Source organism: Terrapene carolina, unplaced genomic scaffold (assembly GCF_002925995.2).
Source record: "Terrapene carolina triunguis isolate 2854851 unplaced genomic scaffold, T_m_triunguis-2.0 Scaffold42, whole genome shotgun sequence".
Lineage (NCBI taxonomy): Eukaryota > Metazoa > Chordata > Testudines > Emydidae > Terrapene > Terrapene triunguis.
In genome coordinates, this window is record NW_020664393.1 from 5,765,727 (window position 1) to 5,783,760 (window position 18,034).

The 18,034-nt window shown below is 41.4% G+C and overlaps 1 protein-coding gene across 1 annotated transcript in view; it reads right to left on the reverse strand.

Moving 5' to 3' along the window:
• Window positions 1–18,034, reverse strand: part of ARMC2 (armadillo repeat containing 2) — a 102,761-nt gene that overhangs the window by 13,683 nt on the left and 71,044 nt on the right. The window contains exons 13-16 of the mRNA XM_026653745.2: window positions 10,567–10,885; window positions 8,835–8,957; window positions 3,458–3,571; window positions 1,618–1,750 (exon numbers count right to left, since the gene is read on the reverse strand). Of these exons, the coding sequence (XP_026509530.1) occupies window positions 1,618–1,750; window positions 3,458–3,571; window positions 8,835–8,957; window positions 10,567–10,885 (689 nt within the window). The remainder of the gene's footprint in view (window positions 1–1,617; window positions 1,751–3,457; window positions 3,572–8,834; window positions 8,958–10,566; window positions 10,886–18,034) is intronic.

An 18,034-nucleotide genomic window follows, 5' to 3' on the forward strand; every position in this document is an offset into this window, starting at 1 on the left:
GTTTGTGTGTGTGGATGGGAGTTGGGTTAGGGGCAACACCCAGGTAAGAGCCCAGGCTAACTTTGCAGTGAAGTCACACCCTAAGAGAAGGACGCAGCTGCCAGCATTACCACCAAAGCAGTGCTCTTCAATAAAATAGTTTGACTGTAAGAGTTTATACAAGCAAGACAGTTCTTGCTTTAACAAGAGGTCTGGCTGGATGAATCTAGGGCTGGGCTAACTAGCTGCAAGAAGTTTGGAGTCCACCTTAAGGAGGGTTTTGATTAAGCTTTTACTACCTTGTTCTGCAAAACATTACTGAACCCTAAAGGTATATTTATTTTTTAATATCTTGCAATTCTTTTCATGTAAGCAATTTTGTCTAGAATGTCAGTTTACTACTGGAAACGCTGTTCTGGGAGAAAAGAGAAGTTGACAGCTAAATAGGTTTTGTTCATGAATTTTTGTTGTTCCCGTCACTTAAAAGTGCACTCCCTTCTCTCACCAGCAACCTTCCTTCCATAGATCAACCCTGCAATAACCTCTCCACAAACTGAGCTAAATGGGACTATGTGATGGATTTAACCCTATCACCTGGAAGGCAAGGGAGAGAACCCCAATTAGTCATGTGCTACACCTGGGTGGATGTGTGATTAACTAAGTGCCTCCTGGCTAGAGGAAGTGGAGTTATGCCTTATAAGTAGACCGAGGGGGCTCAGCTGTGCAGAAAGATTGCCAAGGAGATAGGTGTCTCTGGTGGAGAGAAGCCCTGGGACAGGGTTTAACAGTCAGGAAACAACGGAGGAAGAACACTACAGGACCACAGTAGGCTCCAACTGGGCAAACCCTGAGGTAGAGCCAACAAGAGAATTACAGTGAAGCCTGAGAGGGGCTGAAGGATTATAAATTTGAAAATTTGTTTGAACTTTCATTTGGGCTTGTTTGTACTGCCCTGGAAGAGTTTTAGATTTTCATGTGACTTGGCTGGAGGGCGAAACCACAGAACATGCAGAAGGAGATGATGTAGGCTGACAGAGAATATTGCAGGTTCCAGGGAGCCTAGTAGGTGCCAGATGATGACCCCATGCAATACTGCGACCAGAGAAGAGGGGGTGCCCACAAAAGTATGCTACTACAAGCTCTTTTGGGATTACATCAAAGCTGCTCCTTACTCTGCTAGAGGAGATGGTGCACGGTGATACATAGTACTCCTCCTATGGGATAAGTGTACTATATCTAATGAACTTTGAACCTCCAGCAAGCCAAGGAGCAAGACATTGAAATTGGAGAATCAAACTCTAATCTATTGTGTGGCAACATGGAGTCAACCCTGAATGGTATCTCAATGTCAAAAAACAGTACACAAAAATACATTATGCTTTCTTATTTCCTCCATTTGAAAGTTAAACAATAAAACTAGATTATTTGCCAATAACTGGAATGTTCTTATCAAATCATCTGCACAGTTCCATACTCAGACTTGGTGAAGCACTTGAATAACTCTAAAGAATGGGGAAAATATAGCAGAAATCCAGACAGGGAACAACTGCTTATAGCATAGAATCATCATCTAAAGCCACCTCATTGTGATCAAGACACTTGATATCCCTGATCAGGATTTTTTCCACCCGAACTTACTTCTTAATTCCTCCTTCTTCCTTTAGTATAGCTCGTTTGTTCTTATCCACAGTAAGGTTTAGCAGAACTCCACAGGCAGAAAAGCAGACATCTTGATGTTTGGCATCGAGCAAAGCAATCATGAACTTGTATACTGGATTGTACAGCAGGAAACAAAATCATCCTCAAGAAACATGGACTTGCACTGTACTTATTACATTTGTATGCTTAGAGGACAGTAAGAAGCATTTAACTGAAGCACACAGAACTACCTGAAAATGTTACCTGATGACATATTGTTTGTAATGTTGCTAGAGTAGTCTGAGATTGGATATCAGTCATAACCCCATCAAGTTTGAGTACGGATTCCCCTAATCCCGCAAAAGGAATTCTGGCTGCCTTTTATATTTGTGTTTTCATATTAAATTGCTATATTTTTACTGTTGGTTTTGCCAAACTGAAACTAAAACAATACTACTGCAATTTATTTTCCATTTAGCAGTACTACATCCTGATATTGGAATGAATCGTAAGGGCCAAATTTTCAAACTGTGATACCTAAAAATTAGGTACATAAATCCATCTTTTGGGCACCAGAGGTGTTGAACTCCCATTTACTTCAGTAGGAGCTGCAGGTGCTTATCACTAGGGCTCCGTGTCTGTCACGGAGGTCGTGGAAGTCACGAACCTCCGTGACTTCTGCAGGGGCCAGTGGGGCTGCCCAGGGCGGCCCACGCAGCTGGCTTGGGCCAGCTGCTGGAGTGGCCCAAGTGACAGCCACACCAGCTGCAGCTGCTCCAGCTGGAAGCCCAGGGACCGCTGCTGGGTCCGTGGCTGCTCCGGCAACCCGCCTGGGGACTGTCGTCTCCGGGGCTGCTCCCGTGGTCCGTGGCCCCTGGCAGCTGGTGCCACTGGCCCCGGGCGCACCCCCCCCATATTTAATATCAGATATTTTTAGCATAAGTCATGGACAGGTCAAGGGCCATGAATTTTTGTTTATTGCCCCTGACCTGTCCATGACTTATTAAAAATACCATGACTAAATCATAACCTTACTTATCACCTCTGAAAAAATCAAGCCACTTAAATCTGGATGCCTAAAAGGGGGTTTAGGTACTTACTGTCAGGCACCGAAGTTTGAACGTTTTGTCCATTGGGCCTAGCAAGAGCTACATCTGAACATGCTCCTAGCCTGGGGCAGAGCTCCAGATAAGAGAGAAATGGCATTACAGGCCAAGAAATGTAGAGAGAGGCGGTGTTTAGTTAAACTTTTACAAGATACTTTCTCCAGATTGCAAAGATCTGGCATTTGCCCTGAAGCTCCTCTGCCATGAAAAGGAAAAAAAGTGATGAGAATGCTGGCATCTTACACCTCACCCAGAGGCAAAAGGGAGCTCTCTCTTGGTGAGGGTGACAAATGTTTTAAGATGCATGTCACAGAATGCTGTACATACTGTCACATGTGGGAACCAGAGACCCACAAATGTGAACCCTTATGAATATTTAAGCTGGAGTTTCATTTTACACAGAACTATTGAGGACATCTAGTCAAAGTGAACTTTAGGAATCTGGGGAGCCAGGGGAAAATTTCAAGACTATTTATGATTATTTTAAAGAACAAAAACAATTTCTGCGGGTGTAGATTTTTTTCCTTGGGTGAAGAAAAATGTATTCCCGCACTCATTATCTAAGTTTTAATAACATTCATCTAAATTAAACCAATAAATGCTGTTTAGCTGTAGCTATAGGATTTTCAGTGCCATATTACATGCTTGTATGTTTTGAGTTATAGATGCTGAGTGGCACAGGTGCCTATCTGAAGAGCTTACACAGAATCACTACTAATGCAAAAGTAACTTACCCTTCCTTTGTATGATGAAGTCACAGATTTCAAGGTATTGGGAAAGATTGCCAAAGACTCTAACAGCCTCCAGAATTCCATCCATATTGCTGCTCATTAGCAGCTTTAGAAGTACTATTTGTTTGCAGAGAAAAAAAAAGGTACAGTTATCATGACTTATAATGTATATAGCACCAAATGTGCCACTAGGGTCTTTACAGATACACGGAGAACCCTTCAAGGCAGGATTCTCAAACTAAATGGACAAAGTAAACATGGGAGGAGAGGGGGGGCTGGATGAAAAGACAGGACAGACAGACAGAAAGGTGATGCTTAGAGAACATATATTGTTGGTTCCATTTTTAATCATCTGTTTAGTCAACACTTCCTTGAAAGGAGGAGTAGGGTTTGTGTTTTAAGGAGGGACGTGAAGGGGACAATGGGAAGAGACACCCTGAACTGGCTCAGAGAAGAATTTCCAGACACAGAAGGTGGATTGGATAAGAATGGTATAGGACTATACACACAGCAGTTAATTTGGCAATGGGGGTGCAGTGAAGGGGGTAAGCGGAGGAGTGAAATGAGACTAAAGCATACGGATCTGGCAGGAGCTAAGTTGTGTGGGCCTTTGAGACTTGTCACGGGGAGAAAAGCTGGTGAAGAGACCTGAAAAAGGGCTATGCATGGTTGGAGTGATGGGCAAGGTAGATTATTTTGCTCTGTTTTTGCTGAGATGTTTTGAATGGACTGAGGTGAGAATTCAGAAGGCCAAAGAGGAGGCAACTTCCATAGTGTAGGAGAGAAATGATCAGGGCCTGGAAAGGGGGATTTTGCAGTGGGAACAGAGAGAAATGGAGGATTCTCAGACATTCTAATAGGAAAACTGCAGGACTTAGGGACTGTTTGTGGGAGAGAAGACGAGGAAATCACAGGGAATATCAAGATTGCAAGTCAGTCTCACCGGAAGGATGGTAAAGTTGCTGACAGTGATAGAGAAGGGAGGGATAGATGATGATAAATGCATCCCTTATTCAGCTAATATTCCCACTGATGGCAATGGAAGTTTTGTCTTTGTTAAGGACTGCAGGACTGGATCCTTAATCACCCAAGATCTATCAGGGATGTTACATCTTTATATAAATACAATATTTATATTAAAAATACAAGTCTTTTCTTAGTAACTAGTTTGTGCCATCAAAATATCTACATTTAGAGAGGTGGTACTGTTTAGCAATAATCGTTCAACTACAAATCTTGCTTCCCCATCAGCTCTCCTGTAAAACCGGACACATTCTAATGGTGTTATCAGCATTAAATGTCCAACCATTTGTTTACTCTCCTCATTTTGAAAAAGTGAACTTAAATGTACACTACAGTTCCATGAATGAATAATGCTTTTCCTAAGTACAACAGATTGTCAATAGAGCGATTCTGATTACAGAAATAGAAACAATAAGCTCTATATAGCATATGACAGTTCATATAGTATCTGCTCCCTGTAGGCAAAAAATGGTTACTAACCTGTTCTAACTGTTGTTCTCTGATATGTGCTGCACATGTCCATTCCACGACCCATTCTCCTTCCCCTCTATATCAGAGTCTCTCCAGTATGAAGGAAATGAGAAGGGTTGGGGGAAGCTCTGCCATTTATACCATCATACAGCAGCACAAAGCAGCAGAGGGCACATGCACCGCCCTGACAACGGTACATGAGTGTGCGCACACCTGACGTGGAATGGATATGTTCAATACATATCAGAGAACAACGGAAACAGACCAGGTTTGTAATTGTTTTTTCTTCAAGTGATTGCCCGTGTCCATTCCACTTCAGGTGACGTACAATCACTTCAATCTGGAGGCAGGATTGGCATCTACATGAATAACAATTGAAAGACTACACATCTAAATCTGGTGTCATCTCTAGACCAGTGTTTCCCAAACTTGGGACGCCACTTGTGTAGGGAAAGCCCCTGGTGGGCCGGGACGGTTTGTTTACCTGCCTCATCCGCAGGTTCGGCCGATCGCAGCTCCCAGTGGCCGCGGTTCACCGCTCCAGGCCAATGGGAGCGGCGACCGGGACGTCCCTCGACCCACACCACTTCCAGCAGCTCCCATTGGCCTGGAGCAGCAAACTGCGGCCAGTGGGAGCCGCGATCAGCCGAACCTGTGGATGGGGCAGGTAAACAAACCGGCCCGGCCTGCCAGGGGCTTTCCCTACACAAATCGGCTTCCCAAGTTTAGGAAACACTGCTATAGACTATTGAAAAATGGTACAATGAGAAGCAAAAGTTTGCACTGAAGACCAAGGTACCGCTCTACAAATATATAAAACAAGCACATGGGCTAGAAAGGCTGCAGAGGCATGTGAGATTGGTTGAATGAGCTAGCACCCTATTTGATGGAGTCACATTGGTCATGTCATAGCACTAACATATACAAGAAGAGATCCACAACAAGGTTCTTTGAGATGAGTCTGGAAGGCCTTTCATTCTTGTCTGCAATTGCCACAAACAATTGTGAAGACGATTTAAACGGATTAGTCCTGTCCAAGTAAAATGCTAATGCTCCCCTAACATCTGATATGCACAGTCTTTTATCATCCTTATAAGCATAAGGCTTAGGGAAGAAATTTGCTAAATATATTGTCTGATTGATGTGGAAGTGAGAAAACAGTTTGGTCAGAAATTTCAGATGAGGACATAGATACACACTGTCCCTGTAGAAGACTATTCAGAGGGTCAAGCACCAAAGCTCATAATTCACCCATTCTCCTGATGAATGTGATTGCCATCAAGAAGGCTACTTTCATTCAGAGATGGAGCAATGAACAAGTAGTCAGCAGTTCAAAGAGAGGACCCATGAGCTTTACCACCAGATTCAAGTCCCAAGAGGGAATAGGATCTTCTATTTGTGGATATAAATGCTCCAAACCCTTCAAAAACCTGAGTGACATATGACTGGAAAAAGTGAATGATTATCAATTGAAAGGTGGAAAGCAGAGATAGGTGGACCCTGCTGGAACTAATGGCAAGGCCTTGCTGTTTCAAGTATAACAAATAGTCCAGCACATGCTGACTCGGAGCCCAGATTGGGGAAATCCCTTTTTGCTGGGACCAGACAGAGAATCTGTTCCATTTAGACAGGCAAATATACCCAGTAGAAGTTTTCCATAGACTTAAGTGAACTGCTAGAGTCTTTGAGGATATGCAGCTTGTAGTTTGTCTGCTGCGAAACAAGCATCAGTCCCTCAAAAGCCAGGTCCTGGATGGCTTGTTGGACTTCTTGAGGAAAATCTGATGATTGGAGTCATGAACATCTGTGCACTGTGATGGCCAACACCACGGCTCTAGTTGCAGAATCCACAGCATCTAGTGCAGCCTGAAGCAAGATCCTGGACACCATCTTTCCCTCAACCACCATAGCAAGAAACTCTTGTCCCATCTCCTCTAGCAACTTGTCCATGCTTTTTAAGTATATACATATCATGAGTTTATTAAAATAAATATTCAGAAAGTTCTTTTAAGTTCCCCCTAAAGGCCAAGCACTTGGAAACTCATGTAGCTCACAAACCACTTGAGGACCACAATCCTCTTTCTTGTGCCCACTACTGCCAGTGAAATAACAAGCAGATTTGTCCTAACTGGCAATGATGAACACTGCAGCTAGTCTGAAAGCTTTTTCTGCTGGCTGCTTCCTGTTCAGCAGTTTTACGTGAGTAGCTCACATGACAACTGTATTTTCCAGCAGAAACAAACTGGTCTCCAGCATTGCCTAGGAGTCATGAATTGCCCTGTTAGTTTTCAGTGCGCAGTCAAGACTGCTGCAGGAGCCACCATTCATCAGCCTTCACAGGAATCTTCTGCAGTGAAAGAGGGAACCACTGAAACCCACCCCTCTTCATGTAAGGGGGTACACCAATGAGAACCTTCCACTCTTCCTTTCTTTCCCCATAGAGGAGAGAGAGAACAGTTTGGTCTCATGTACATCCTTCCTTTGGATGTTGTTATACCAGAGATTACTTAACTGTGGCTCAGCCTTCTTAAGTAATACATTTTTTGTTTTTGGAACGCACCTGACTGCATCACACAGCAGGTATTTCTCAACATGTTTCCTGGGGTAAGCAAGTGTCAGGCCCTCCTGCTACAAGGGCTGCACTTCTCCTACAAATTACTTAGTTCAAACAGTGAAATGAAGGGAAGAGAGGAATGTGGGTAGTGGCAGAGATGGTGATGAGATTGACAACACAGGCTGACAATAACTGATACAGCCTGTGGTGTGGTCTCGGAGCTGGAATTTGGCTCCTGGCCAATATTATTAGGTGGCATTGGCCTTAGGCTATTTCTAAACTTGGATTTTCACCACTGAACAGTTTTCTACACTTCTGCAAATCCATTTGATCAGCAAACTTGTAGAACTGCATTTCATACTGAAATGCAAAATACTGTTAAAAAGATGAGAGAAAGGTCTTAAAGCCTCATCCGCTATAACAAAAAACACAAGGAAGCATTGCCTAGTGCAGCCATGGTAAAAATGACATCTTACTTCCCAGATCTGCTCCCTATATACAGTCAGTCATGTCTGCTTATGTTAGTTACAAATGTATTAATTTTTTTCTCCTGTTAGCACTGAGCGCCATTCCAGCTCTGGGGGAAAGAGATGGATTCCATTCTGGCTCATAAGACAGCCACACCATTGCTACTTAGAGAGGAAACATGGGCTAGCAGAGAGGGCACTGGGCTGAAAGTCAGGAGACATGAGTTCCAGTTCCTGGTTCTGCCATCGATTTGCTGTGTAGACTTGGGCAAGCCACTCCCAATCTCTGTGCCCCTCCTTTTACCCTTTGTTTGTTTCAACTGTATCCTCTTCAGGGACTCTTACTGTATGTGCAGTATCTAGCATAGTGAGGCCCCAAACTCAGATGCAGCACCCAGGCACCACAACTACTTCATTATCATCATCATCAAATTTCCAGGGCTGATGGTTTGATCTTTTAAAACGTTTTACTTGTAAATTGAGCAAATCTGAACTGGAGTCAAAAAAACATGCAACAACCCCATAATACTATTTTCACATTTTAGATATTGAAGTTTTGAACAGCTCTACCGAAAATTGCATAACCGAAAACAATCTAGTGAGTAAGTGAATGTTTTGGGGAGAAAGGCTGTTTTTGCCAACAATGTAATGATTTCACAGAGTTCTAAAGATGAGGGTCTGGCATTGGATGCATGCAGGGATTCTCTTCAGTTATGGGGAAAAATTGGCTCTAAGCAATTCCTACAGTATACCACAAAATATTTTTAATGACTCTTTTCCACATTGCCCTAACATAATCAAAATACACCTCTTACCCAGATATTCTAAAAGACATACAGAAGGAATTGATTTTTAAAAACCTTACACTCTGCAATGCGTAGCTTCTGGTCTTCAATTACAGAATTCCTCACTTTGTAGTAGGATAAATTGTTGATTGTTGCGGCAGCGTTGATCACCAGCTCCTCACAGTCATCAATTGACTTGTATTCTGATATTTTAAAAAAATATATACATCAGTCTTAGCTTAGAACATTGATTACAGCTCAACAAAATTAATTCACAGCCTGTATTGTTGTGGCACCCAAACTCTGCGCAAAGAAGGATTATATTGGTAATCTGCCTGGACTATGGGGGATTACAATTTATTTGCAGGAAGTGAAGCAGATTGCTCTGCCCAAGATAAACCACTGTCTGCTGGGTAGAGCTGGAAAAAAGGATTAATGAAAAATATGTCCTGATTTTCAACCAGCTCCAATATTAGGGGCTGTGGACTCTGATGCCTGCACTTCTGTAGTACAGTAGAACTTCAGAGTTACGAACACCTCGGGAACAGAGGTTGTTCATAACTCTGAAATGTTCGTAACTCTGAACAAAATGTTAGGGTTGTTCTTTCAAAAGTTTACAAGCATTGATTTAATACAACTTTGAAACTTTAGAATGCAGAAGAAAAATGCTGCTTTTAATCATCTTAATTTAAATGAAACAATCAGTGAAACGGTTTCCTTACTTTGTCCAATCTTTTTTTCCCCTCTAAATTTTCCCTTCATTTTTTTAGTAGTTTAGGTTTCACACAGTGCTGTACTGTATTTCTTTTTTTCCCTTCTGTCTCAGCCGCTGTGTGATTGCGTACTTCCAGTTCCAAATGAGGTGTGTGTTTGACCGGTCAGTTTGTAACTCTGATATTCATAACTCTGAGGTACTATTGTAATAGTGAGTGGCACAGCAGGATTGCATTTAGTTTGAAGGCTAGTTGGTAGCTGTCTCCATTCTAAGTGTATCTGTACTGCAGCTACAGCATACCCTAATACTATTACAAACAAACAAAAACTTGTAGCAAAGACTTTGTGAATGCTGGCACTGTTGAAATTGTTCTTGCTCTTAAACCTATATAAAAGCAGGATGGAAACAATTTATAGTTCTAGCCATCATGCTGCTAGTATGCCAAATTATTCCATTTTTCAGCGAGATGAGTTATAGCTGCTAGCAGCAGCAAGTAGCTCAGAAATACCAATAAAAGCTCCATCCTCCAAGCCCTTCATATACAGAACTTCCCTTGATTTGGATAATAGTGTTTAAAATATACTGGCATGTAAGTTTTGCAGATCGTGTCTGCTGTACCAAGGCAGAACCAAGCAGAATGTGCTTGCAATAACAGGTCCTTAATTACAAACTTTTTGTTTAAAAAATCCTCTTCTTATTTAGGGAGGAGGCAAGACGACCATCTCACTATACGAGTTTTCAGTCCGAGATGTTCAAAAGAAAATTCCCCCAGTTTACCAATCTTTTTGTGTAGTCTGGTTTATTCTTAATAATCTGATCTATAAATCCTATCAATGCATGAGGCTCCTCTGAATGCCTTGCAGGAAAGATGCTGTGAAGTTTAGTATGAAGGTGATAATTCTGCTACTGTTTAAAGTAAATTAGTCTATACACTGTAATTATTAACATTAGCAGATTGATTTTCATATTTTAACAACATGGCAGATTTAATTAAGGCTCTCCCAATAACAAAAGCTGAAGTAATGAAATACTGTACCTGCCTGACAGATTGAATGAAAATAATACATGAAAAAACAAACATAATATACAAACCTTACCTAGCACCGTAACAAGCAATGCCACAATGTGATGGTTAGCTGCCAGAACAGCACCTACACTAGGATGAATGGAGAGATTGGCGAGCACTCTTATCAGTTTTATAAGGACATCTTCTGCTTCTGAAGGATGCTTTTGTTTTGATTTATTTTCTTCTCCTTCACGTTTCTCTTTTTTTGTATTCAAATCAAATTCATTGTAGGTTTGGAATAATGATATCAGGGTGTCAGCACTTCCTTTCTCTTTAAAAAATTGTTCACGGGCCTGATTGTTCTTCGCTGTTAAATTGCCAAGAACGAAAACAACACGGACAACTAAATCCTGCAACAAAAAAATATACAAACACTGTTACAGCGAGAGAAAAGTTGAAGTTGCCAGTGGTTTGAAAAACATCAATATTTCATGTATTTCACAATTCAATTAAAAGCAGTTCCACTGCAAATGGAGGAACACTAAATACAGCAAAAAAGGAAATAATCTTTGATGCTGTATTTGATTACCCAGTGTAGGGAGGAGATTTAAAAAAAAAAAATCTAACAAAGGCACAGAGTTCTAGTACCATAGAGGTTATTAATCGTGGGGGGGTCTCCTAAATAGAAGTAGTCTATTTCTATCAAATGACCAACAACCCAACAGGATAATAGAGGAACATTTCAGATGGATATTCTCGTTATGTAATTGGGGTTTAATCAGTCTCCCAAATAAGCACAGGGTTGCTCTGATGGCCAATAGAGCCTCATAAGCATTCTACCCTGCTACTGCTGCCCTAGAAAGCCAAAGATTTTAAAGCAATGGAAGTGTCACCAGATTTCCACTAGGATGCACAAACCCAACAATGAGAATTCTGTTCAGATGGTGTCTATAAAGGTTTATTTCCTCCTGGCATTACTCTTTTAAATAAAGTGTGTTTGGGGTGGGGGGAATCAAGAGCCCAATGAAAGAGGTCTAGTCTGCTATGTCATCGACCTCCCAATCCTAATATTACATCTCTCTTATTGCCTTCATTTTGACCACCATGGGGATACAGCAATTTGTGTGATGCTGGAGCTGATTGACTCAACTGTCATCCCAAAACAATACCCTCGACTCCCAATGGCTTTTAATTCAACAGTATGGGCTGGTTTAGCTTTCAGAATTCTCCTTGTTTTCTCTTCCAAAGATGAAATTACTCAAAAAACTGTCTCCACCCCTATCAAAACCTGGCTAGTTTCCAAAACAGAAAGTCCAAGTACTGGCTCTGTTTCAACAGTACAGGGAAAGAAGTGGCAATCCCGAGTGCAGCATAGTTAACCTACCCCTAACTGTTAAATGACTGTACTTGCACCAAACCACTGCTTTGGCAAACACCCTACATGTTGTTTTTCTTGAAATACAGGAGTTCCATTCAGACACTGTAATCCCCCAAGGAATAAATCCCATACTTTATCAAGAGACATTCAAAGAATGGCAACTTGTTACTGTACACGTATTAAAATTTGATTGATTAAATTGCAAAAATTTCTCTATGGATCATATATTCCTCCACTAATAATTTCTCCTCTTTTGAGCCACTCCCACAAGGCCTTGCATCACAGAGATACACCTATGTCCAAAGACAAGAAGTTAAGCTTCAGAGTTCATCACAACTACTAATGAACTTGCCAGGCAGGGGGTCATCATTGAGTGACCTCTAGTCTGTCTCCCCCACTTTGGGCTAGACACTGTACGACTCTCTATGAATTGCTCCCACTATTATTATTTTGCAAACATCTGAATGTCATCAACACAAGATATGTATAAAACCTTTTTTATTTTATAAGTAACCGTCTATAAGCTTTTTACCTAAGCCATCACAATCCCCAATGGAAGCCTTCTCACAAAGGCTAAAAGGAATTTGAAACAACAAACAGTTGATGAATCAGAAGAGAGAAGTGAAAAAAGAAGGCAGTCTAGTTTAACTTACTTTATATTGACTTTCTAATTTTGGTTAAAACAGTACCGGCTTAGCAACAGCCCTAGCCAATCAGGGAATAGACAGACAGGTACTGTAAAGCAATCAATTTAACTGATATTTTGAGACGTGTGATCTCAGCTATGTTTTCCACCTACAGACGATGAAACAAGCCTACAAGATATTATTTCTTTTTAAGCATAGTACATCCTGTTTTAAATAGTATTACAGAAGTTTCATTATCATCCACTGACAGAGTTTAAACAACAGTCAAATACAAGAAATGCAGATGTGACTTTATATTGCAGAAATTATAGGCTATATTTTTACATATTTTTGGCTAAATTTTCAAAAATGTGCATGCCATATGCACAACTAAGCTGAGTAATGTGAAACCAAAAACCACTGTTCAGACAGCCATAAATGGAGTTAGAGATGAATGCCACTTTGAAAGCAGTTACAAGAATAAATGTACATAGACACATGGGATATTTGCACATCTGAAAAAAATCAGCAGTAGGTGGGGCTAGCATATAGCCAAACATTTGGAATATTTACTGAGAAAGCATGCAGGCATTTCAGGCATATTTGCAAATAAACTAAATACATAAGTACAAATCAACCTGATAAATACAACACAGGTAGAGCCCTACATGGATACAAAAATCTGGATCCACATCTAATCTGTGATCTGCAAGGATGGTGAACAATACAACCACATCCACATCTGCAGATATAAAGCAGACATCTGTGGATTCGCAGGGCTCTAAACATAGGTTTCAACAGGTAAGACATACCTTTTGAAACTAGCACACACAGATTTAGTACTGAAGACAGAGGAACACTATAATTTCTGTTTGTATTGAAGCACTCTTTTTAAATTGAACAGGTTTTTCAAAGCTATTGATTTGACAAACTTTATTTGATCTCTGTTAGGAGCTAGACTAAGGATGGGTGACCTATTTCTTCTTAAGAATTTGGATCCTGTCCCTAAAATGAACCCAAATCTGATTTGCTGTCTATATTTGATGCCAAATAAAATAATTTGTATAAATGAATTCCAAAAATTCCAGAAGAGTGGGACCTAAGGGGGGATATGAGAGAAGTCTATAAAATCATGAATGGTCTGGAGAAAGTTAATAAGTAAATGTTATTTACTCCTTCAAATCACACAAAACTAGGGGTCACCCAATGAAATTGATAAGCAGGTTTAAAACAAACAAAAGGTACTTTGAAGTACTTCTTCACATAACGCACAGTCAACCTGTGGAACTCATTCCCAGGGCATGTTGTGAAGGCAAAAACTATAACAGGGTTCGAAAAAGAACTAGATAAGTTCATGGAGGATAGGTCCATCAATGGCTATAAGCCAAGATGGACAGGGATGCAACCCCATACTCTGAGTGTCCCTAGCCTCTGTTTGCCAGAAGCTGGGAGTGGACGACAGGGGATGGATCACTTGATGATTGCCTGTTCTGTTCATTCCCTCTGAAGCACTTAGCACTGGCCACTGTTGGAAGACAGGATACTGGGCTAGATGGACCATTAGTCAGACTCAGTATGGCCGTTCTTATGTTCTTAAACTATGTTCCTTTTCTCTAAGTTCCAGGAAGGGATGACTGAATACCATGAGTTCTTTCTTGTTCAATTTAATAGACAGACAATCACATATGTAATTGTGCACTAGCACCAAATATGTACACGCAGTTGGAAGAGCAAAAGCACAGTGTGCATATACTCTTCATTAACTCTTAATTTTGAAATTGCTGACAATAACGATAATGCACATTTGTCCATTTAGATGGACAAATATTTTTGTCCAGTTAAGTCTAAAAGTCTATCCCTTACATTGTACTTACAACAAAGGTTAGTATTTGTATTTGCTGACCCCCAGAATTTTAGAGAGATTTACATTAGAAACTAAAAAGAATAGCTATATTAGATTTTGGTGGTTAAAGATGACTGGTAATGCTAAACTTCATAAGCCATTTTTCTGAAATTCATGATGAAAAATCCTCAAAAGTTCAGATTTATTAAGCAGAAAGGGGAAAGCAAAGTGGCTAAATAATCTTGACCTAAATATGTTTTATCAAGTGACCCAATATTTTTTTTCTATCTGCAGTATGTGATGTGCTATCACCAGACATGAGACTAAGCCCAGTTTTTGGTTTGTTGGACATCTGTATCAGGCTCTGAGGGGAAAAATGTATCAAGCCAAAAATGCAGATTCCACCACAGGGCTCTATTGTGTTCCTGGCTTTAAACTAAGTTTGCTCTTCCTCTTCTAGTACAAACCCTGATGGAGGGTGGTGGTAATTCTGCCAGTCCTCCACAGGGGTGAATCCCTCCTGCAATACAAGTAATAACTCAAAGTGGTCTGAAAAAAGTGGACAGTCTATAATATTCTACAAAAATGAAAGCAACATAATATCTGCCTGTTGCCCATCAATTGCACCCCCTCCAGTCTCCACATCAATTCTGCCACACCCAGCCTCACCTCTGCAGTTCTTTCACCCCCCCATCTCTCCCAGGGCTGGTGTGGAGGCTGCAGCAGGGTCCTCGCTCCCCCTTCTCAGGCAAAGTGTTTCAGTGTGGGGGGGGGGAGGAAAGAGAGGCAGAGGAACCGTCCCATTGCTCAGAGGAGATGGGCGAATAGGAATGGAGCTACCTATAGATGATAGGATTTTTCTTCTCCCCCAACCCCTCCTGTGGGAAGGGTTTTGGCTCTTGGGGAGGAGCGGGGGGGGGAAGAGCTTTGCTGGTTCTTGCAGAAGCCCTGACTGACTACTTACACCCCAGAAGGCAGAAAGTGGGGAAGCAGCCAATCACAAGGGGTTCCCCCCCCCCCCCAACAACACAGTTCAAGTTGTTGAAATTTTGTTTGCTGGGTATATGACCCCTTTTGCCCATTAAAAGATAAAAAGTGGGGTAAATTTTCTCTTCACTTTGCCAGCACTAATAAATCTGACCTTCTGCTTTGCAAAGTATTCTCTGAAAGAAGATACGAGTGTGGACCTGACAGTCTGCCCAGAGGCAAACAAACAGCAGTCATGTCAGGCTGTGAGGGAACTTTTCCCAACACATTCAGGACACATCTTGAAGTGACATACCAGAAATGAAAATTCAAGGACAAAACCAGAAATAATCAGTGACCCAAAATGAACGTTATTGTTGCACTTAAAAATGTGCACCTTATTTCTAGCCTGAACTTGTCTAACTTCCATTTCCGATCACTGGCTCTCATTATGCCTTTTCTGCTAGATTAAAGAGTTGCCTACTATCAGAAAAGTCATCTCTTAACTTTCTCTTCAATGAACTAAATAGCTTGAGCTTCTCACTATAAGGCATGTTTTCCAAATCTCTAATCATTCTTGTAGCTCTTTTCTGAACCCATTCCAATTTTTCAGCATACTTACTGAAGTATGGACACAGTATTCCAGTAATGGTCTCGCCAATACCATATACAGACGAGTACATATACACTTCCCTTATATTTATGCGAATACTCCAACAGTTGCATTCACCCCCTTAGCTACAGCAGTTACTAACGATAATATGGCCCTCTTAGTTAAAGCAGTTACCAACCATTGTACTTGAATTACACGTAGGTATGTGACACCAGCTGGTGAGACAGTTTGGATCGTATCTTTGAGCACTACATATTCTAAGCCAGTCATGTACCTAAAGCAGTAGCTGTCAAACAGGGAGGGTCCAGGGGCACCTGGGGAAGGGGGCACAAGCGGTTTCAGGGGATCTGCCAAGCAGGGCCAGCATTACACTTGCTGAGACCCAGGGCAGAAAGCTGAAGCTCCAACACCTAGGGCTGAAACCCGGGCTCCAAGCCACGTCACCCGGGGCTGAAGCCTGAGCAACTTAGCTTCGCAGGGCCCTCTGTGGCATGGGCCCCAGGCAACTGCCCTGATTGCTACCCCTTAACGCTGGCCCTGGCTTTTATATGCAGAAAAACAGTTGTTGTGGCACAGGTGGGCCATGGAGTTTTTATAGCATGTTGGGGAGGAGGAGGGGGCAGTCAGAAAGAAAAAGATTGAGAATCCCTGGTCTAAAGCATATATTTTGAATCTTTCTATTACAACATCTCTTTGGAGAAAAAACAAACTATCACAATTTAAATATTTGAAGTTATGCATGTTGTTAGCCAGGCATATTATCAGCCATCATACTGTAGGGAAAGGCTGACCCTCGGTGGCTGTTTAGATTAAATCACCATGAAAATTCCCTTGGGATTTTTCAGAACATTTGTCCAAGGAAGATCTTTTCTCTAGGCAAAAGTTAATAATACAAGAGAATCAAACAGGAGTTATTTATCATACTGTATCTGTTATAACTCTAGAATAATATTTACACACCCACACACACCCCAGGAGAAAATATTAAGAGTTCTTGGCTCTGTAATGACCAATCACCATAATCACTCTTTAAACTGGTGTGCTGTGGTGGGGCGTTAACATAAATTTATGTTTTTGAAGGGTCTCTGTCACTACTGTATTAAAAAAGGGCCCTTAAACAAAAAGCCTAAAATGACAAAACATATGGATCAAGGAGAAAAAGTTATGTTAACCCAAAATAATTTTTAAAAATAGAGAATCCATATACAGCTATTGAAACTCAGTGAAAAAAACAACAGCTGAAGATAAAGTAACAGAAATAGATTAAAAAATCAGTATCTTGTAAGATTGAGATGTCTCAAAGCAGAGGAGATGCCAATAATGGTCTCAGGGTATTGGATAGGCACTTTTATAAATTCAGTTGTGGCATTAGTAACCCTTGTGAAGAACATGGGACTGCTTGTATTAATCTAGGAATACTATATATTTTATATGGTTGTCTGTTGTAAGGAATAGGTACTGGGTAGCCATAATGGGAGTTGAATGCATAGCTTAGTTCAGTTTAATAGCAGGTGGTTAGAAAAACAGCCAGGAAGGCCAGACAATGAGTGCAGATAAACCAGCTCCTGACAAATACATCAGGAGACAAGACAGGGAGGGACAGGGACATTGGACAAGGAGGGCCAGAGTTCGGGCTCTGACATGGCATTCTCTCCCTCTCAGATGCTTGGCTTGCTGGTTCTTGCTCACATACTCTGGATCTAACAGTTCACCATGTGTAAGGATGGAAAGGAATTTCCCCCCAGGTCAGATTGGCAGTGACCTTGGGGGGGGGGGGGTTCACCTTCCTCTGCTGTGTGTGGGTGTGGGTCACTTGCCAGGATTATCTGAGTACCTCTTACTTAGAATCATGGGGTTGGAAGGGACCGCAAGGGTCATCTAGTCTAACCCCCTGTCAATTTAAGAGTAGGTTAGATAAATGTCTATCAGGGATGGTCTAGACAGTATTTGGTCCTGCCATGTGGGCAGGGGACTGGACTCGATGACCTCTCGAGGTCCCTTCCAGTCCTAGAATCTATGAATCTATGAATCTAAGATGCAGGACTTAATCATTTCCCTGCCATTGTGGAGCCATGGGCATAGGTCCACCTGAGTCCCTCCTGTTCTCTGTCTATACTACATAATAATCTAGTC